The 23184-nt window shown below is 36.2% G+C and overlaps 1 protein-coding gene across 1 annotated transcript in view; it reads left to right on the forward strand.

Moving 5' to 3' along the window:
• CFAP47 (cilia and flagella associated protein 47) overlaps positions 1-23184 on the forward strand; it is a 345115-nt gene that overhangs the window by 212334 nt on the left and 109597 nt on the right. Inside the window, exon 51 of the mRNA XM_027816959.2 lies at positions 13005-13102. Coding sequence (XP_027672760.2) covers positions 13005-13102 — 98 coding nt within the window. The remainder of the gene's footprint in view (positions 1-13004; positions 13103-23184) is intronic.

Consider the following 23184-nt stretch of genomic DNA (forward strand, 5'->3'; position numbering starts at 1 on the left):
AAAAAGAAAAGAAAAATAAAATATTTATTTAGCAATAGTTGTTTTCAGATCTTTAGCTTCATACTGGTTATACTCGTTTTTCTGTATTTTACTAAGTCTTTTCATCATTGCATAACAATTAGCTACTTCGTGGTTTTTTTTACTTCTTGAGTTGTTCTTGTCTTTCTCCCTCTTTGGAATTATGTGCTTAGTCTACTCTTAGACTGGATTATCCTGAGTACTTAGCCTCAGCTTCATTCTTTGCCAAGTCTTTGAACTAAGGTAATAATAATAATCAAATAACATTCTTAGAGCAAATATAATTTATTTTCACATTAGAAGTTAAATAGTCTTTTAAAAGTGTGTTAGTATTCTAAGCAATCACTTCACTATATAATCTCCAATTGTATCAAATTTATTCTAATCAGTGAAATGTTCCAGTTCCTCTTGCTTGCTATTCAAACTTCTAAAACCATTATGTAGTAACTGAAAAAGTATCATCTTCCAATAAATTACCACAAAGATTCTGTTTGTGGTGATGGTCTGATTTTGAGTTAACCAATTGAGACATGTTAATCTTGTAGACTAAGAATAATACAGCCAGGCAGCAAAAGACGAAATAATACTATAAAGGCAGAATGTTGAGAAAGCCACGCGATACAAACGTGCCTGAGGTGTGGGCTACTTCCAGGCATACAGACCATCCTGCTTGAAACCTGCCAGCGCTCCCCAAAGGTGCTCTGTTTACTTTCAGTGTCTCATTCAGGACAGATTCCTTATGTAGTAGATCGTTTCACCTCCTAAACATCCATTTCATCCCACCTCTTCAGTGAGCATTAAGTGGCTTATGATGCAAGTCTGGGGTTTTTTTTCAGTGTGTGGCTGTATACTCTTACTAAAGAAGACAGAGTCAAGAAATGTAATTGACATTGTGGACCTACTTTGGTAAAATTTGTGACAGTCCTTTCAATTTATTCTTCCAAAGCGTATTCCTTCAACTATTACTATGGTAGAATATTCCCCCCTCTCCCTACCCCCCCCACCCCTCCCTGGCCAAATCCAGTGAGTTTTCAACTCCTATATTGCTAAAATGTGCTGAATTTGTGGTCAGCATTTGGAATTTTCTTAAGCTTTTCATACTTTGTGTTCACATATGTCATGTTGCCTGCAGACGTTAAAGAGGTGAGGGGAGATGGAGTCTAATGTCAAATATATTGCCTATGTTATTGTTCAATTTTTGATCTCTTGGTTGAATCTGTATTTACTAGTGTCACAAGTGCTTGGTACCTGGATGGCATACTGGTATATGCTCTGAGTTTACTCCCCATGCCACAATTTCCTCAGAAAAAGGGTTTCACATGTGAACCAGATCAGACCCCGAGTTCTGCCCCAGTGTACAGCAGCAGATAGATGTGTGTTGCCAATAAATAGGTGATAGCAGGCTGGACTAATTTAATGAAAGGTACGTGCTCTGGACCAGTGCAGAATACAATACAAATGGAGATCGAAGAAAGCCCCTGTAGCAGGGAAGAACCGTATTTGCTGTATTTACATTCTATTGCCCAACTGCAAGGGAAAAGGGAGAGCTGTGACATCATCATATATAACATATTGAGAGTTTATGAAGGGCATGAAGAATATTCTGAGTTAAAGAGATATTTTCTGTTTTCCAAATCCCATAGACATAGCAGATCTGCTGGATGATTTTTTTGAAGCTGTTACCTGGGAGATGGAGATAAGAAAGTGTCTTTATGAAGTGAAGGTGAGAAATGGTGTTACGACATCATACTGCGATGATATTAATAGCATGGAAGACTAAGCTTTAAAAATGGAAGATGTCAACAGCATTAATCATCCCTTTCTTTGAAATAAGCTGACTGCAGTGTTAAAATTCTGTCTTCTTACAGTTTTGGAGACATTTTAGGGAAAAGAAATATCATTTATAGGCTAGTGGTATCTGAGTTTCCACTGTAAGGTGGTGATCTTCCTTTGAAAAGGTGGCTTTTAAGGCAAATTAAACAGAGAGGTTCTGGGACTCTGCCTTATAAGAGATCAGAGACTTTTTCAGATCTTTGTTTCCTGGATCACAGCTAATTACAAGAGCTAAAATGTTGTTTTGTTTTTACATTTTAGAAAACTATTCTCATTTCTGTTTCCAAATTTTCCCAAGTGACAAAAGGCTTTGGAGCTATAGTCATTATCTAGTTTAGGACAAGTCCTAAAGAAAAGGAACCCTACTCTAGTTTGTAGATTTCCCACTTGTAGAATGTCCTTCTTCACAAATCCTGCCTTATATGTATTATATTAACTAGAAAAAAAAATATGAATTCAATATTAAGTACATTTTTTACACATGAAAGCATCACATTTTCATTTTAAATTGCAGCATGTTGAAGTGCACCACTTTGATACTTCAACTCTGATTTAGATGGACAATCCAATGCAACCTTCCAAATTCAACGTCACTTTAGTACTGACCCTCTCTATGACCTAGGTTTGATACAAAATGTAAGGCACACTCTAAGTTTATGGAAGTTGCTCTAAAGTGAATTATAACATCATATCTTTTAAGAACAAGGTTAATGTCTGAGGAATATTAAAATTTTTTTCCAAGTTATGTTGTAAGGAATACATTAAATGAATATTCATTGAAACATTAGGGTTACTCAAATATGCTCATGCAAAAAATGGCAGCTGAAAGCAAAGTTTATCTTGTCATGTAATGCAAAAAGCTATATATATATTGATTATATTTATTGAATAAGTATAACTCTTATATGAGAAAACTCATGAGCTCAAACCTAAGGGTGACAACCATAAATTACTAACTTCCTTGGAAGAAGAAAGTGTAGCATTGCTTTTGCAAGGATAAAATATTTGTCACATAGTAAAAATGAATATTAGTGTCTGCCTTTTTGCGTCATTTTGAGCTTTTAATATAATAGGATTCCAACATTATCTTAATGTGTGTTTTACAGATTTCCCCTCAAAATTAGGTGCAGATTTTCTACACTTGGAAACTAAATGTGGAGAGAGATATCTGGGGCCAGTTAAAAGAAGGTTTAATTAATAAATAATTTTCAGTGGAGTGATGGATATACTTATACAGAAAAATTGCAGTTTTTACCTGTGACATATGAACCAATTGGATTTATCTAGAAACACTGTTAAAAGTATCCAAAACCTGATTGTAAAGGGTTTATATGTCTTTGGAAAGATTATTTTAACTAGTTTTGTATCTGGCATAAACTTTGAAGTTTATGTTGTCAGTCTAAGGTAATCCATTAAAATCCTATTAAAAAAAAAAAATCCGGAGAAAAAAATCTGTGAATCTAACATGACAGAGATTTTCTGGAAAAGTTTACCAAAGGAATGTTACATCTTTTTAGTATAATTCTTAGATTGCTAGGGCCAGTCAAATTTGAAAAATAAGGAACATAAATCATCACATGTGCTTAATCGCTAGTCTGCTCCAAATAATTTATATGAAAAAGATATTTATTCTAAATCAAAAAGGAAAAACTAAATATATACAACATATGCTTATTAACTGATCATTTTTCATGAACAATAGTTCTTGTTCATAGATGACTACAGGGGGTTGTTACACATGGATGTTGTGTTTGCACGTGAGCAGAATGAAGTCTAAATTTTGATTTATCCTTTGCTAGCAGTGGTGAGCTCTTTACATATTGAAAGCGATTACATATTACATATTTTAGGGAACTAGACAAAATGTCTTTTTTTAATTTATATTTTACATTCTGTAAAGTACCGTCATATACTATGAGAAGAGCATTAAGGGTACCCACTCGAAGAAAATTCCAATAACTACCAACCTGGAAAGATTTTTGTAGAAAGAAATCAATGCCTGTTACTGCTAAAAAAAGTACCCTTAAAGACGCATCTAAGGGTGTTGTTGATGTTTTATTTAAAGCTGGAATTGTATCTAATATTCTTTTTATTGCTATATTAGCTCTGCAAATATTTGGTAAAAATGCTGTGGAAAGAGTGCACATTGAATTTGAAAATATCACTGTAATTCAGCTTTTTTTTTTAAAAAAAGAAAACATACATTTGATGCCAATGTAAGAAGTCTGTAAAATTAGGATAAAGTATTTCAAATAAATTAACAGTAAAATTCCAGCTTCCCTATGGCGTCCATATCCACCTCCCACCCAAAACACCCTAGAAGTCTACAGTTTTCAGGACATCAAGCCAAATCTTCCTTCATCATCAGTGATGTGCAATGCAGCTGAATGATAGACAGCTATGTTAAATTGGGAGAGAAGAATCTTTTCTATTTTCAAGCCAATATATAACTGCTGATGCTTGACAGCGTATTTAATGGCTGGTGTAGCAGACACAGGATGAAAAATAATTTTAAGGAAAGGACAAGGAAAGGGGACACAGAGAACAGAAATTTCAGTTTGTGGCTGATATGGTAGTAATATATCCTCATTCATGTGAGTAGAGAAAAGCATATCTAGTGAGTATAAGTAAGGGGATTTCACAACTGATAACTCTTCAGGACGTGATATGAAGTATAAGGTTAAAAGTGTATGGCTTACAACACTGATTTGTTCAGCAGAATTTTATAACATTTTAAAAATTTCACAATGAAATTAAGAAATCACGCACAGGAAGAACAGCTTATTTGCATCACTAAAGAGAAGTAGGACAAGACACCAGACTGGGTTACAAAAGGATGTTCAGCTCTGGAAGAGAAAACTGATGATTTTAGTGTGTCATATAAGGTGCAATGAGACTTGGAGGACACCTGTGAAAATTTTAATCTGAAAATTGAAAGCTCAAGTTTTATTTTCATTGATGTTATAATTTAGTAATCCTATGTTTTAAATACAGAACTTTCAATTCAATAATGTAATTACTGTAGATAAATATTAGCTGAAGAAATCAGTGAGTTATTAAGGAATGGATACAGAGATATGACTGGTTTTTGTTTTTGCACCACCCCCACCCCTCTTCAGGTAACTACATGTAATAGAAAGTACACAGCTTTCTATGCTTCCAAGGTTTCCATATTAAAAAAAACCAAAAAAACCCAAAACCAAACAAACCAACCAAACAAAAAAAACCAACCAAAAAACCACAAAAACCCCCACAAACAAACAAATACAACAACACAAAACCCAAACCCCACCAAAATAGGGAAAGGTCTGAAAAAACTAAATATAACTAAGCTTTCTTATAGTGACGCTGATTGCATTTGCAGTAGCTAACAGATGGAAGGTTCTGGCTTGCCCTGACCATTAATGACAGATGCTTAACCCTAACTATCAAGGGTTAAAGTCTGTGGACCAAGGGAGAGACTAAAAGAGAAGATAGTGGCAATTAAATATTAAAGCAGATACATTCTTATCTTCAGAAGATTTGCGCTCACTCCTTTTTACTGGTGATTTCCATCTGAAGTACTGACTAAAATTTGTTTTGTTTTATGAGATCTGACAAGATCATGAGCTGATAGTTGCATAAGGCAGGCTAAGAATTTTTGTCATTGAATCCCCATAGTGAGATGATAAGAGATACACGCCTACAGTCAAACAGTTTATCTCATAACACGTCAAAATATGTTGCTTAGGCTCTAAGAAGAGACTTCAAATGCATTAAAAATGTTGATGTAAGTTTCGAACAGTAGTTGCGTACGTAAGTGTGAGTTTGTGCTTGTAATAGTATTCTCTGTTTTGAGTTGCCCATAGAGTTCTAAGAACATCACATTCTGGTTTGGCAAATCGTACGTGGAGCAAAAGGCATCATATCAAAACAATGCCGTCAACTTGGAATTATTTTTTTTTAGAATAAACATTTTCTGGGCTGGAAAGAAAAAGAAGAGTGTCTATTTTTTTTTTGCCTGTTTTTTTTAAATGTGTGCAGAAAACAGAAACAGACAGATACAATCTTGTTCTGTCAGGTGGGAATGAACCATCTCTGTTTCAGCATGATTATATTGCAATTATCTCCATTGCCTGTGGTGTTTCAATCTTGTTTTCCCAGCATCTACTACCTGGTAAAGTAAAACTCTTTAATAAAACCTAACAAAAAACAGCAAAAGAAATCCCCAAATCCCTGAACTTCGGATCTATACAGTAGCAAATGAAGTTCTAATACCAGACCTGTTTTCAGCCATGCAAGTTCTTTAGTTTGGAAACAGAAACACCAAGATATAACTGAAGGAAAGGTCAAGAGCAGTTATAGAATTTAATCTACTTAATTACATCTTTTCAGGGACCTAAAGCTTTAGTAGATTTTCTTAACTCCAGAAGTGATTTCTGAGTATTCCTGAGAGGAAGAACTATGTTCTGTCTTGTGGGTTGCCTTGACAAGAGAAGAAATTCAGAGCAAAATTAGGTTATAATTACTTGAGAATGAGGATACTTGAAAGAAATTGGCTTTGGGCTAGCCAGATTTGTTATATCGATAAAGACTCATCTATAAAGTCACTGTTTGGTGTCATGTTTACAGCTAAGTAGGGATAAAACCCTAGGTTTTATATTTTTAACAATGCAAGTGAGCAGAAAAGCAATGATTCCACTGTGTTTTCACTGAGTAAAAGTTGACAGGACATCAGAGTTTACACAATTTCAAGGCTTAGTGCTAAACAAGACTAGCAGGAATGTTTGTCTGGTAAAGTTAGTTGCAAAAAGAAACAGAAAGATGCTCTTTCAGCAGAGAATTGCCAGGTTCTTTCCATGTGTTAAGAAAAGTGTTTCAATTAACGTATTTGACAGTTTTTAGGGAAATGCCTGTTGAAGGTGTGATGCAAATAATACTATGATCTAAATTATCTAAATGTATGCAATATCATTTAAAAATACATACAGGGTGTTCCCTCCCAAACATAATAGCTGTTTTACAGAAAGATAATCTTTGGGCTGTGTTGTTTATTTAGATTGTCCACAAAAAAATACTTGATTTTCCAAAACTGAGGAAAATTTAAAGAGGAATGAATCTAAACGTTCAAATGCATAAAATGTACAAAAAGAAATTAAGAATTCTTCATACCACTACCCCCCACCCCCCAGGTTTTAATAGCTCAAAATACTTGGAAGTCAAAACTAAATAGAAAGCAACTTGATCTGAAAACTTTGCTTTTGAGATATATCAGGAATTTGAGTATTTTTAAGCAATTTGTGTGAACAGAATCTATGAATTTATATATAAGAGCATAAGAGAAAAAGCAAGTAGATTATAATTTCTACGTTACTGTAATTATGAAGTACAGAAAAATGATTCAGGAATGTTAAGAGTACTAATGAAAAATCTGTGATCAGAGACAACAAAGCAGGCTGTAAGTTTATACGGAAAAATATCTTGGTAACAGTATAGATGTATTAATTGCTGGAAGGCATAACATTGTAATGGCAAGTAACAAAGCAGTTCCACAAAACCTGTGGTTGTGCATTGGAGAAAAAGTACAAGTACTCTAGGGCACTGGAGATACACTTCTGAGCTGATCAGTTTGTTAAGAGGCAGAATATGATGCTTAGAAAGTCTGTCCTGGGGGTAAAAAGTGGTTAAGGACTTTTCATACCAAAAGCAAGCCTTTTAACTTCATTTTTTATCTCCCTTCATGGTGAGAATGAGGCATTTCTTCCTGTGGTTTCATTTCTGTATTTTAATCCTATCTTCTAACATTTCCTTTTCTGCAGTTTAGTTTTCTTAGAAGCCTTTGGAAAGGGATTTTAGAAATAAATTTTTGGAAAACCAGTGTACTATGTCAACCACATCTCCCTTATTCACACAGCTGCTGGCTTTGTCAAAGAGTTCAAATAGTTTTGTGTTGTGGCTTCTCACCCTTCTTGTTATTCTTAATTTTATTTGGAATATATAAACAAACTGACATACTCACATCTGTAATTTCTCATTTTATCCCAGACACCTGTCTAAAAATTGGCAGCACATTATCTGCTTTTTCATTTCTATGTACCTTCAGTTCACTTAAGCAATGGGTCACACGCTGGTTCCTTTTGAGTTTTTGGGCAAAGACTGTCTTGCTCAGGTGATTTGCTATTTTCCTTTTTATCAGTTTGTTTCAGAACCTTTCCTGCTGAAACCTTAATTTGGGAAAGTTCCTCTGACCATTCACCTCAAAACAAGCTCTAGGGTGGGTGTAGGAAGCCCCTGAACACCACTATAGCAAATGCTACTGCAAAGAATTAATTTAGATTTCCTGCTGCAGTCTTATCTTACTTGGGCATTCCATTTCCAGACTGAGCATCTATCAGCCCTTCTGAGTTTGGCAGGCTACCAGCTTCAGATGTGTTTGAAAAGATTTTACTACTGCTTCTTTAAGTCTTTAGCAAGTTGTCATTCAAAAGCTTTGTGGGTTTTTTTTGTATGGGTGTTCTTGAAGGTTTGGTAACAGGGAGGCAGCCTTGTTAATTTTCTGTTTAAATAATAGTTTATGCTCTTTTCTATTTTCCTTAATTGTACAGAACATTAATTTGAGAATGTGTTGCTTTAATAAATCATTTTGTCCTGCTGTTTGATCACATATTCTATGTAAATGGAACTTTACTTTTGACAATTCCCTTTGTTGAGCCTACCTGAGTTTTACAGACTTCTAGTGTACCCTTTCCTATAGTTTGACAGCATCCTTAAAGGATGTGATACCCCAGGCTATGGGTAGCCTTTGATTTTCTCTTAGTCTTTAATTGAGGACTTTTATTTCAGGTTTCAGGTGACGTGTTCTGTTTTGTTGTAAGGGGATCCTCCCTTCCTGTAGAAGTCATCTCTCGTCTGCATAGTATTAATTTCACGTTTTTAAATGGATTAAACTCAGGGTCATGTGTACACCAGAATCCTTTAATGATATTCAGAAGATCTCTTTATCTCAATTATGTTAATTTTTATGTATCTTAAGATACTGAGGCTATTCCAGAGACTGGAAGACTGTAATATTCTGCTTGTATTAAAAAACAGTAAGTTGTATGCCTGTCAAATTAGCCTGAACAAAAGAACGTGTAAGTTAATACAGGATGTATTCAGTGAAGATTTAAAGAAAGTAATGTAATTAAAGCCGGTCAGACTTAGTTTTATTGGAAATAGGGTTTAGAAATAAAGTTATATATGCAGAATGAGAAACTGCAGCAAGGACAGCAGTGGCTTTGAAAAGAGATGGGGTCACAGCAGAAAAGAAAAACACTAGGAACTCCCAAGAGTAATGCTGTGGTAAAACAGAACTGCTAATGTAGCTCTCTAGTGTACCATTCAGGGAAGTGTGAGTAGGAAGATTAAGGTTATTTTCATCTCATACAATAAACTGACAAACAGGAATACTGTAAGCAGTTCTTGTGTATGCATTTTTAAAAGGTGCTGAACAACTGTTTATATTTGCAAAACGACAATTACCACATGAAACATTTCTGTTGTGGAGATCAGGCCTTACAATGAGAGACTTTGGGCTCAATCTCTTTTGGTTATCTGAACAAGACTGAGGAGCTAATTTTACTAACATACATGACTATGTTCTAAATACAGAAAAAAGCTAGATACTTAATGCTAGATCTCTTAAATCTATCAGAGAGAGTCATTACAAGATCTTTTGGTCAGACATTGAAGCATCTAACGGAAGTCAGAGATTAGACTCATATTTAAATGTCTTCCAATGCCAGTAAGTAGCCACCAGAACAAACTGCTAGGAGATACCTTCAAGTCAAGTCTCTAAGTCTACCTGGAAGATATGCTTTAGCAAAACACACATTGCTTGACTGAAGTTGCACAATGATTCTATATAACTAAACAGAATTGAAGTTCTATGATATACCAAAGGTCATATTAGATGAACTAATGTTGATTTAATTTTGCTTGATATAGTATAAAATTATAAAAGTATTGTCAGTCTGATGTGGACTGACTCCAGTTCAAAGATCTGGTTGCCTATGCTTCCCATGGCTACTGGTAGTAAACAATTCCCAGTTTCTGGCCTTAATTGTAACATTCATGCAAATTCCAATTATTTAAGGTTTCAGAAACAGCATAATCAGCAGAATTTACAATCTGTCCTTATAATTTCATGAGCATGCACATGTGTGTGATAAATAGTCTTTGTGGCTTCATAAATGATCTCCAAAATTCAGAGAGTCTCTGATGCATTTCACCTTTTGTATATATAATTAGAACTTCCCATTTCTCCTTTTTGGACTAGGTAATACAAAACACTGAAGGGAATCAAATCTGGAATTCTAGCCAGTTTATTGTGTAATTAAATGTGGGTTTGCAGGAGTTTATTGCATGTTTTTTTCTGGCCAAACTTTTACTAGTCATTGATAACACAGCTTGACATAAGATAGATAATGAAACTGATCTAGTAAGATAATACTTTTTCATGAATGTTTTGATGCATGTATTTATCACCTCTGAGCACTCTCAGTCTCTTTAGTGCCAACTTGTTTGTTATCACAAAAGCTCAGGACATCCTGTCTCAAAACCTGATCAAAAATGCATTGTAGTATAAATCAATGTATGTTCAAACACATATTTGAGGATGGATTCTGTGTAACTGAAAGTGATGATCTGTTTAATGAATAACTTGTAGTTTTGAATCTATGGTGGATAAGCTCCTAATAAAAAAATAATTTGCGGTATTTTTTATTAGCATTATGTTTGTTGAAGAAAAACAGTTAAGAATAAATTATATGTGTGTTGGGGCTCTTGCTGTATTGAATGATTATACTGAACTCTGAAGCAAGTGGAAAAATACTGAAGAAATAAGACGAGGTTACGGCCAGAACAGTGGGATGAAGAAAAAGGAGCAAATTGCAGATGTTTGCTCAAAAGCAAGGCCAACGGGACGTGATAAGAGGAGCTGGGAAACCGCAGAAAGGAGCCTACGTGCCAGAGAAAGCAGAAACAGAAATCTTCCCAGTAAACAATTGTTAACCAATCATATTATTATACGCTTGTAAAATAGCCAACCACATTATTGCACGCTTATAGAATGCCTTATAAAAGTCTACCTGGTTTGTACAATAAACGGATCAGATCTTGAACTCTGTGAGTATTTGAATCTGACTCCCGCTCGCCCGAAATGCCCGCAGCATCTGGTGACCCCCGACGTGATCCGATGAGGGTCGACAGGATCGGTTAAAAGTCAGGAAGATTCATTAAGGATCGTGTTACAAGCTGCGGAGCCGGCGAGGATCCTGCTGCCAGCGGAGAGAGAGCTGGGCGCCCGAAGAAAGGCGGAACGTGCACGGCTGACCGGTGAGTCAGGGAATTTAAGCAGGATGGGAATCACTGCATCAGTGGTGGAAAAAGCAATCGTAGACAATTTGATGAAACTGGCAGAAAAAAAATGAAACGCCAGTCTCACGGCAGGCAGTAGTTGATCTGCTATGTTGGAGTTGCCGCCGTGGTTACCTTGCTTCTACGCAAGATATATATAATAATGAAACATGGAAGAAAGTAGGAGAGGACTTATGGGAATCTGTGCAAGTTGGGACTAAGGGGGTAAAGACTTTGGCTCGCACGTATCGAGCTGTACGGGGTATGGTCGCGCAATTACCACCCTGGTGTCCTGAAAAGGAACAAGCGGCGAGCGGCGGCGTGCGGCCCGGCAGGCCCCGTCCCGGCCGCGGTTTCTCTCCGAGGCGGCACCCCCCCTCCACCCCCCCCCCCCGCTCCGATCGGCGCCATGGCAATGCAAGCGGCCAAGCGAGCTAACATCTGGCTGCCCCCAGAGGTCAATCGGATCCTTTATATTCGGAACCTGCCGTATAAAATCACAGCGGAGGAAACGTATGATTTATTTGGGAAATACGGACCTATTCGACAAATCAGAGTTGGAAACTCTCCTAAAACAAGAGGAACAGCTTAAGCTTCTCAAGGAAAAATACGGACTTGATTACAAACCCCTCCCCCCCCCCAAAAAAAAAAAAAAAAAAAAAAAAAAAAAAAAAAAAAAAAAAAAAAAAAAAGGAAAAAAAGTGCTTCAGATGTCACCTACAAGAAATGCGTTTCTGCTTTGAACTAGCTTTTGAGCCTTTGGGAGTAAACTATACGGCTATAAATCAATCATATTGGGGTTGGTTAGATAAGAAGTATAATGACACGAATTTTGGCTTTAGTGATAACTGTACCTGGTGGAATACTACACTTGTTAAAAATATGTATTTTTTGCAACAGTTGATTTACCGTTTAAATGTATCAATTTATTTACCTCAACAAGAATTGAGGGTGGTTGAGGGATTTATTGAAACAAGGTCTGTCTATATTGTTGTTTGTTATTCTTTTGTTACTTTTAGTGCCTTGCCTTTTACAATGTTTTCAGAGCTGTGTGGAACGCAGTATTAATGCTGTATTTAAAAAGAAAGGGGGAGGTGTTGGGGCTCTTGCTGTATTGAATGATTATACTGAACTCTGAAGCAAGTGGAAAAATACTGAAGAAATAAGACGAGGTTACGGCCAGAACAGTGGGATGAAGAAAAAGGAGCAAATTGCAGATGTTTGCTCAAAAGCAAGGCCAACGGGACGTGATAAGAGGAGCTGGGAAACCGCAGAAAGGAGCCTACGTGCCAGAGAAAGCAGAAACAGAAATCTTCCCAGTAAACAATTGTTAACCAATCATATTATTATACGCTTGTAAAATAGCCAACCACATTATTGCACGCTTATAGAATGCCTTATAAAAGTCTACCTGGTTTGTACAATAAACGGATCAGATCTTGAACTCTGTGAGTATTTGAATCTGACTCCCGCTCGCCCGAAATGCCCGCAGCATCTGTAAAATTCTGAAACGATGTAATAGTCTAGAAAACTAATATGCCAAACTGCAATTTCCATTGAATTTGTATATATATTGATTTTGTTCCTATTTTGAATCCAGACAAGAAGATAATGCTGTTGGTTGACAGCAATTAAATCAGTTCACGATTTGCTTTGTTTCAATATGAACAATGACTGGCATTTCTGCTAAAAGTCCAAATTTCTCATTGACTTGAATGCTGCTAGGACTGATCACCTCATGAGATGGTTTGTAAGGCATTTTATTCTTTTTAATATAGGAGGAAGTTCTTCAAATTGTACAGTGTGGTTCTCCTTAAAGATTAACAGCATACCTGCAGCACCAGAAAGAATGATAGATGTGAAATGCAGAGCTCTGGTAAGATTACTGTAAAAGTTTAATTTTGTTCTACTGCATTAGAAGCAAAACGTAATTTTTATTATCGGTGTGGCTGTTATCACAGAGGATTAGTCAATTTTATTAAATGATCACACACAAATAACTTTTTGAATAAACCCCAATATTTATTAAGATGTCATTTAAACTCAGTGATACAAAGTAAAATGAATGCTTGGAAAAAAGTGTCTTTATCCTATTTGAATAATTACAATTTTTTTTTTTTTCTGCTGGTGTCTGCTAGTTTTGTATCTCAGATAAGGTTGAATTCTACAAAAACTTCAAGCAGTTTCTGTACAGTTCACAACATAAAAAGTATGTTTGGGTACCCTCCTTTCTTATGGATGCCAAATTATTATTGCCATTTAGATTCATTTTGTCATCGGTATGTATTTAATAATATTTCTATTACTAAATAAGCACATACTTTCAAATTAATTAATTTATGTTCACTATTTTAAATGAATGATTGCATCATATTAAATAAGTTGTACATTTTAAATCACTTAAATATGTAAACATAAAATAACTGTGTAGTATGTTTGCTTAATTGATATTGTTTTTATTCTCCGAAGATTTATAATTGTATTTATATTTGAATTATTCTTTGTAAGGCTATTATTTTCAGAACTAATCTTTTTCTTATCTTCTGTAAATGGATATTTGCTTTATCATCTAGATGTCCTGCTTCTGCATGAATTGTAAGCAACTAGAGAAATACTGACTTTAATAATGGTTGCTAGTAACAGGTACTATGAAGAGAAATTATTGGTGTGGTACTTTGTTGCAGGAACATTTTTGCAAATAAAAATATGTGATACAAGTACTAGGGGACTACCTCTTCCAGTAACAGATGCTGGAAAAGGAGAAGAGTCTCCTCAGTTGATTTTATATGTCAGCATGTGTTTATGTGGGAGAAAAAGTCAAGACCAGTAAGTATGTCTCAAAATATTTTAAATATCATTGTTCATATATCACTTCTGGTATGCTCTTCTTTCCTTGAAGTGTAGTAATCTGATTGTGAACTTCTGTAGGGCTGAGAAACAGATAATGATGTTTTCAAAATCTTGGTGTTGGGTGAGCATGGTGGTAAGGAGGTGTCTGGTGCTAGTAAGAAACAAAAACTAGACTGAAAGAGTTTGTGATCTGAGACCTTGAAAATAACGGTGTAGGTTTTTGACCTACAGGATCATGCATTATCTTGTATCATTTTCTGATCTGAAATACCGTTAAAATGGTAAAAGGAAAAGCTAGATTTAAAGTATATTATTGACTTCTATTGTATAATAAATTCTCAAGGCATTTTAACTCTGCCTATATTTTTTAATCTAATTCAGTGTGAAAACTTGCAAAAGTCACTTATAGTAAAATCCAACATATTTTTACAATGTGTGGGGCACTGAAATTCTTGAACTGAATGTGCAGAATTCCTTTCTAGGAAAATGAAGGAAGTAAAGAAGTAGCTATACCTTTTCTTCAGATCTCTATAGCAAATCTCACAAAAACTTTTTTATTGATGAATTTTGAAGATGGCAAATAATTTTTTACTAGAAATTAATACACATGGTTACTGTTATGGAAGTGCTATTACTGCATTCACTGGTTACGTGTCAGGCAATTCATTTTGGACTGGTGATTATCCTAGCTAATGGCACAGAATCACAGAATCACAAAATAGCCAGTGTTGGAAGGGACCTCTGGAGATCATCTAGTCCAACCCTTTGCTAAAGCAGGTTCTCCTAGAACAGGCTGCACAGAGTCATGTCCAGGTGGGTTTTGAATGTCTCCAGAGAAAGAGACTCCACAACCTCTCTGGCCAGCCTATTCCAATGCTCTGTCATCCTCAGGGTAAGAAGTTCTTCCTCATATTCAGAAGGACTTCTGTTTCAGTTTGTGCCCATTGTCCCTTGCCCTGTCACTGGGCATGAATGAAAATAGCCTGGCCCCATCCTCTTGATACTCACCCTTAAGATATTTGTAGACGTTGATAAGATCCCCTCTCAGTCTTCTCTTCTCCAGGCTGAACAGGACCAGCCCTCTCAGCCTTTCCACCAGAGGGAGATGCTCCAGTCCTCTCATCACCTTTGTAGGGCTCCACTGGACCCTCTCCAGCAGTTCCCTGTCTCTCTTGAACTGGGGAGCCCAGCACTGGACACAACACTCCAGATGTGGCCTCACCAGGGCAGAGCAGAGGGGTAGGATCATCTCCCTTGACCTGCTGGCTGTGCTCCTCCTAATGCACCCCAGGATCCCACTGGCCACCTTGGCCACCAGGGCACACTGCTGGCTCATGGGTAACTTGCTGTGTCCACCAGGACTCCCAGGTCCTTTTCCACAGAGCTGCCTTCCATCCAGCAGGTCAGCCCCCAGCCTGTACTGGTGCATGGAGGGGTTGTTCTTCCCCAGGTGCAAGACCTTACGCTTGCTTTTGTTGAACTCCACGAGGTTCCTCTCCGCCCAACTCTCCAGCCTGTCCAGGTCTCGCTGAATGGCAGCGCAGCCTGCTGGTGAATCAGCCACACCTCCCAGTTTCATCACTCCTCCCAGGTATCATCAGCAAACTTGCTGAGGGTACACTCTGTCCCTTCATCCAGGTCACTGACGAGTAAGTTGAAAGAGACTGGACCCCATACTGACCGCTGGGGAACACCACTAGCTACAGGTCTCATTAAAAACCATCAGGGTGACACGAGTAAAAAGGAGCTAATACAGTCCTTGACTGCTAAAGAATGGTGAAATACAAGCAGAAAGCAAATAATAATGGTGGTACTGCTATTAGAATGTTATTCACAGATCTGCTTCTCAGAGGTTAAGAATCGTAATTGAAATACTGGAAGAAAATCTAAGAAATCCACTAAAAGCATGGAGGACTGGAAAAGCAGGCTTTGTCTTATGAATGCTAGTTATCTCTATCAGCTCAGTTTGGCACTGAAAAAATGGAAAAGGATGTGATCATTCACTAAAGAATATTGAAAAGATAGTGATGGTGTCTCAGTTATGCTGACCAACATGCATCAAGGGCTAGCAGCCAAAATTTACGTCTGAGAATTATTTACTTTTGTGCAGAAAGTCCTAGTATTGAGAATAATAAAGCAAAAAGGAAATAAAACCAAACTGGAAAATCTTACCAGTGAAAACAGTAGATAGTCTTGTAAAGCTGAGGACTTGAAATTGCTTGAAAAGATAAATTTTTTAAAAGCATAGACACGTGGTACATATGCTAAACCAGTGAGTCAGATTTAATAAATGCATTGATCTCTTTTTGACCTCAGAGTCTGTCTTCTTCCTTCCTGGCCCTTGGAAAGAAAATGATTAGTAACATTTGATTTAAAATACCAGTAACACTGCTTTTGGACAGTAGTTATAGCTGTATCTCGTAGTCAAATGCAATACAAATTTATCCTCAACATCTCAGAAGTACTTTTTCTGTCTTACGCAGCTGGTAAGATTTCTGAAACATCAGAAATTGGCTACAGCAGAGGTAAGGCTGGCCAGACAGAGTTTTTAAATGAGCAAGGTGTATATTAAAGTCTTTATTTTCCTAATGGTAGACATGTGGACGCAGTGACTACCAGCCTACAGACAGCAGGGAAGTCCTCAGGGAGGTGAGAGCTGGTGGGCACCCCAGGAACAGTGGACAATATAGGATCGTCCTAACGTATGTCACCTGGGCACCATGAGTGATACAGACGTTAACAAGATTTTGATGAATAAATTTGCTTGCAGATTCCAGTTTTGTGTTTGAAGTTTGGAAATGCTTTAGGCTAACTCAGCCTTTTGTACTTTAGAAATGAGTTTCTGTATGAACTGAAACGCCTGTGACAGGATGATAGATCATACCAATGAAAAGGGGTGGCAGGATGTGTCTGTCAGGGTTCAAACTGAGTGACTCTAGATACTCTGACCTTTATGGATGGCCTGAGGCGGTGGCCATCAGCTGATGTTGCAAAAGGATTCCTCTGTGGAAGAGCGCAGAGAATTTTGAAGAGACAAAAATTTTGAAGGTCTACCTGGCAGCACCATACAATTGATTGTAGCTCAGATCTTGGTGACAGGAGAAAGTTGCTCTCTTCTGCTTTCAGTGCACAAAATCAGCTAAAAGGAAATACTGCAGGTCTGTCTGCACTGCCCCCCTGACTTATACAACTTTAACAAGGCAATGCGTTACTGTCCTCTTTTAGTTATCTCAGGATTTTTTGCGCTAGTAGTATTGTGTGTTTTCATCTGTCTGTCTTATAATAAATAATTCTGGCTAGATTTATGATCCTGAATACGAACAACACAGGATTTTCCAGTTACATTTATCTTTGGTTTGTACTGTTAATTCTGTGCCTCAACATCCTTAAGGTGCAAAATTTTAGTCTCAAAAGGTATCTGCAAGTATAAAAAGGTATGTAGAACAAAGGCAATCTGGTTTAACTTGCTTTTTAAAAGAAATATAATAAACTTGCATTTTTACATTGATGAGACCAATCTTGCTACATATCACTTTTGGATATGTTCTTTCTCGCAAACTAAATTTCAAAGTGGAGATTGAATAGTTAAATGGATCAAACCCGATTTTATGCTGCTCAAGTTTTCTTAAAACTCTTTTGGCTTGTCATGGCTGAAGGCATTTAAGGTTGTATTTTGCTGCTAAACCAGATCATGATTCAGCTATTGAATAGAAATAAAAATATTGAATATGTGCCATATTGAAGAAGTCATTAATTTTAAGTTCTAATCTAATTTCACTTAATCACCATATACCAGTAAAAGAAATATCCTTTTTTTGAATGGAATCCTTGAAAGGCGTAATTTGGTGGGATGAAAATGTAGTTTTTTGGTAGCCAGAAATTTGCCACCTCTTCAGGGGAAACCTATTTTTCTTTTCCTCCCTCCAATAACAGCCAAAACCCAGGGAAAATATGAATAATTTTACTCTTTCTTGGTCTTTCTCAACTTTATACGTGTATTTTACATATATACAAACACAGGTATATATGTTAATTTATATTAAAATATCAAAAGGCAGTGAGCTGTGCTCAGGTTACATTTTTTAGATCAAGTAGAATGTCTACTAAATGCATTTAGAAATAGAGTAGTAGAATGGTAATTCCAATAAATAAAAGATGATGATTCCTTATAATTCATCTTTTCATTTTGTTATCCATGCTTGCTGGCAGCAGAATCACAGTAAATTAGGATAAGAAGTTAACTTTTAGACTGGTTCATCCAGCTGTAAGTAGTAAGTTTGGCTTTTGTCTTGTCCCAGATGGAGCTCCATTAAAATGTGAACTTCAGTTTAACATCTAACTGGAAGTTTAGATTCAAATCCTATTGTAGTCTTTTCTCTTCAGTATATAGTGTGGTTTTCTGGGAAATGGATGAAAAAACATTTCAGTAAAGATTTCAGAATTTGACCCATAAATTGAAAGAAATGGCTTTTTAACATTAAAAGATAATATTTTTCCTAGGGGTTTTTTTTGTTTGTTTTTTGTTTGTTTTTTTTTTTTAACTAGGATCCAATAATTCATCTAATTTGAAACACATTTGTCTCTAAATTGAATTAGGGTTAATTATTTTTGTTGTCCCTGTAGCCACTAGAATGCCCTCCACAGATTGCATGGTATCATATAATGCTTTAAAGGTCAATACAATGTTTGAATAATGAAAATATTTTCATCTCTTTTTCTTCTTATATGTGTGTGTGCACTTTTTCTACCAAGAAAATTATAGTAAAAAAGAAGAAATTGCCTCGTATTTGACCCTTAATAGTAATAGTAGTGTTTTATATTACTACATTCAGACTTTTGGGGACAGCGAACCACTTCAACTTCTCAGCTTTTCTACCAGATCATCAGTACTCAGGCCATCTCCCGTGTTTGATAAATGCACGGTGCCAGTATTTTCCAAATAGCAGAATCAAATATTGATTTTAAGTTTCATCATCATAATTCCACATGCCTGTATTTCCAAGCAAGGGCTGGATCACAGTCTGTTTTTTTCAGTTTTCCATTGATCTTTATGATAGGTTTATTTCTCACTTTTCTCCCAGGGTTTTGGTGGTTTTTTTTGGGGGTGGGGGGTGGGGTGTAGTTTTGGGGTTTTTTATGTTTGATTTTGTTGGTTTTTTTCCCAACCTAGACAGTCTGGTAGATGATTTCAGATTACATTTAAAATCTGTTTAAAATGAATGGGGATATTATGAAGCAGAGTAGTCACAAATAAACCACACTTTTACTTTCTGGTGAGGCGGATACATCACTTTTCATCTGTTAGGCCTCCAAACAGTGTTCAAAGTTCAGACCCTCATATAAATTTGGAATAACACTGAATATTCATAGCCTTGATATTTGTGTCTTAGGTCATAAAAGGGTAAGGGATCTGTTGTCCTTTAAAATTTTGCTGGACTCTCTGATACTCACTGGACTCTGAAATGCTGAAGTCACCAGACTCTCTAGGCACAGACTATAAAGAATTCAACAGAGCAGTTCAGACCAAGGTTTGAACCTACGTTATAAATGCTGGATTTGTCTCCAAGGGTGCTCAGGAACGTCAAGGAAAAAACAAGTTTATGTACATATAGCATGATACTTTCACAGCTTTTAAGGGTTTTCAGTTCAGACATTTTTTGCTGAGCCACCAGGCCTATCCTTAAACTTATATGTACATTTTTTATCCATAACTACCTTTGACTTTGAAGTATTCACTGACCATGGTGTTTGAATCATTACCTTTATATTCAGCTATGTTCTTTATTTTAATTTGATGCCCCTTCTTAAATTACAGAAGTCAATAGACAGTTAAACACTATCCAGTCTCTCCATGCTACTCATGATTTTGTAGACTTTTATATATCTGTCCTGAATTATCTCTCCTCCAAGATGAAGAGTATGATAAGGTAGCCATCTTAATTTATGTTTTCACTTGGACCATCATATTTTACTATTGTACTATTTCTCCAGAAGTATTTGTTTCAAAAAGAAAAAAAAATCAAAAACCTTTAAAAGAGAAACTATTTCTGTAATCAAGAATATGTCTAAATTGTTATATTCTGATTAAATAGATGGATTAAGATTCCTGATATATTTCATCTAGTAAGTGGTCTTTAAAAAATACATGACAACCAGTTAAGTCTATTTTGCTGCCTTCTATTAAATTAAAATAACTTATCTTCCTGCTTTTATATCAAGTACTTGTGATAAATCTTATGTCAACTATGCACAGTACATGTCTTCTGACCATAGTGGTAATTTTTTTATTGTGCCTGAATACCTAATGTTTTGACTATAACCATATATTTCATTTCTAAGAGAAACAAGACAATACACTTATTCAGTGAACACATCAACCAGGTTATAAGGCGTTGCAATGATTCATGTTGTAAATCATATAGCTTGCTGATCTGGATATTTTTCTAATCCAGGCCCTGAACACTCTGAAATCACCATTCCAGAAATGAGAATAACCTTATTGGAATGGAGGGGGATTAGCCAGGTGCAGGTTTATTTTTTAAACTCTGTGTATATTAATAAAAATTAGGTCAATTGGTGAAGCCTGGAAAGGTTGTAAGGATGCATTCCAGCTGTGAAGTATTCCTGCCCACCTTGATTGTTAAAGCTCAGTAAACAGGGGAACCCTTACGAGTGTTTAGATGATAAGCCTTTTTTCTCAGAGGATAGGTATTATCAAGTGTTTTTAATACTGAAATAAGCAGAGTTAGGATTGACTGGGTTATAATGAACACCTCCAACCTTACTTTAAAACTACCTCAGTTGTTGCGGAGCTCCAAACTCTTTTTGCCAGCTGTCATAATGAAAGCAATCAATCTAAATTCTAAGTACCATGTGTCTTTTGTCAGCGTCCTTTGCCTTTCAGTCCAGCCTGAGAACCAGTTCTGGCAGTTGGCACTGCTGGCCTGGTAGAGAACATTTTCCCACAGTCATTTAAAAACTCCATCAATTGTGCCACTTGTATTAATATTTCCATATAACTGTGCTAAAAATAATTCCAGTAAGGAAATTTTGGATTTGCGAAGCCTCATTACTTGTTTTATAATTTTGAAAAATCTCTCTAAGTTCTGTTTTGTTCTGCGTTATGTAAGGGAGATTGATGTAGAGACTTCTCAGTTCTGGCTTCCTCCTCTACCAAAGTAAATTTCAGGTTCCATTTCACCCTGACAAAGATAGTCAACTCCATTAAAAGAGGTCACCTAAAACCTAGTTCAAGGAAAAAGGAAAGAAAGTACCTTCTGTGATCATTGTCTGCCCAGGAATTTCTTCCTTTTTCTTTCATGAAAGCATTAATGTATTTTTTTTTCATTTTGTCTTGTCCAGACCAGCCTGTAGCAGTCTAATGAATCTCAAGGGCAAAGAAAACGAATCTGCAACAGTAGAGATGGTACAGGATGCAGTTCAAATGTATATTTTACTTTAAAAATAATTCTAAACTATATTTCAATAATTGTGTGGTTTTTTCTCTGTTAGTGACTTCTAGACTGAGAAGGAAGGATGGATAGCAGCATGGGATTCCTAATAGTCCTACTGCTGGGTCTACTCCTCTAACTCTTCTCACTTGGCTCCAGATATGATTTTGTCTTCTAAATCCATCACTTTATAAGGTGTAGATCAGAAGCAGCACCCTTACCAACACAGTAATGTTTTTCTTCTCATAGGATATATTAGCTCAGGGTTCCCCTCAAAAATCATGGCAGATCTTTAGCACTTGGGAATCATGCTTTGGGGACTGTAGAGGTACAAGCCAACTGTGGAAGATGTCAGTCTGTTTTAAATCCACAATAGAGAGCCACAATAATAAGAGATTACATGAAAGATGTCTTAATTTTTCTAGGTCGTGCCTCTTCCCTGGCACCTCTACTTCTTTTGTTTAATTACTTGAAGGGTACCCACCAGGAAAGGTGCATCTATGTCAGCAGTTCAGTTCACAGACACAGCGTGTTTTTTGGGTGTCTTTCCTGATCATCCACACTTTCTGCACTTTCATTTATATCACACAGCAGTCTGGGAGTGCATGAAATGCACCTAACATAAAAAGAATATTTTTCAGGGGCTTGTCTAATGTTGTGTGTTCTCACCACATGCTAATATAGACAGATCATAGCACCCAGTTCTTTCTTACTCTTCCCATCAAAAAAGACTGCATCATGTTTATTCTAACAGGAGTTTGTGTTTTGTGGGAACAGCATGACGTTGATAGACAAGTACAATGCAGAGAGCTTGTTACAAATACAGCCAGGGTTAAAGTAGATCTAACTTAGAATTTAAATTATGTGTTAGTGTCTCCTTTATTATTTTTTCATTATTTATTTAATTAAAAGTTCAGAGCATATAACAAAGAATATTTTGTAATTATGTAACTTGGCAGTTGAAAACAGTAACATGCTGTTTTCATAGCTCTGGTACATTAACTTTTCATAAATCCTAAGGTAAACTGTAATGTGAATATTATTATATATGGCTGGTACTTGGATCATTTTCTCAGAAACTGAGTAACCTGAAGTTATGAATCATACCCTAACACTAGTTTTTAGAATATGCTTTCATAACAATTGGTAGCATTAAAAGTAACATTCTGTAAAAGAACCATGGCAACATGGTTGGCAAAAGAAAAAACAAATTTGGGAAGGTGGTAATTATTAATCACCCTAACTAAAAGCAGTTTGGAAAGGTTCAGAACTTCTTTGTATAGCCCATTAAAAAAAAAAAAAAAAAAGAAAGAAAAAAAAAGAAATAAAAAGAAGTTATCAGAAAGCAGGTAAACTACAAGAAATATTAGAATGTAAGTGAAAATTTTTGATAAATATATAGCAGCTGCTAACCTCCTCCTCTCTTTCCTACAGATGCATGAATCAGTTCTGTGATATAACAGCAGGGAGCTAATGTAGATCACAAAATGACAGCTGAGCTGTCACTAACTGCCATTGAACAAAAATGTAGGGGTAGATCTAAACTGAGTAATTAAAGGGGTGTTTCATCTATGCTAGATGAGTGGTCATATATATGAAAAGTAACTGTCAAGTGAAGAAGGAAACTAGCCTTGTATAATTAAACTACCATGCCACT

The sequence above is a fragment of the Falco cherrug genome, chromosome 2, assembly GCF_023634085.1.
Source record: "Falco cherrug isolate bFalChe1 chromosome 2, bFalChe1.pri, whole genome shotgun sequence".
Classification (NCBI taxonomy): domain Eukaryota; kingdom Metazoa; phylum Chordata; class Aves; order Falconiformes; family Falconidae; genus Falco; species Falco cherrug.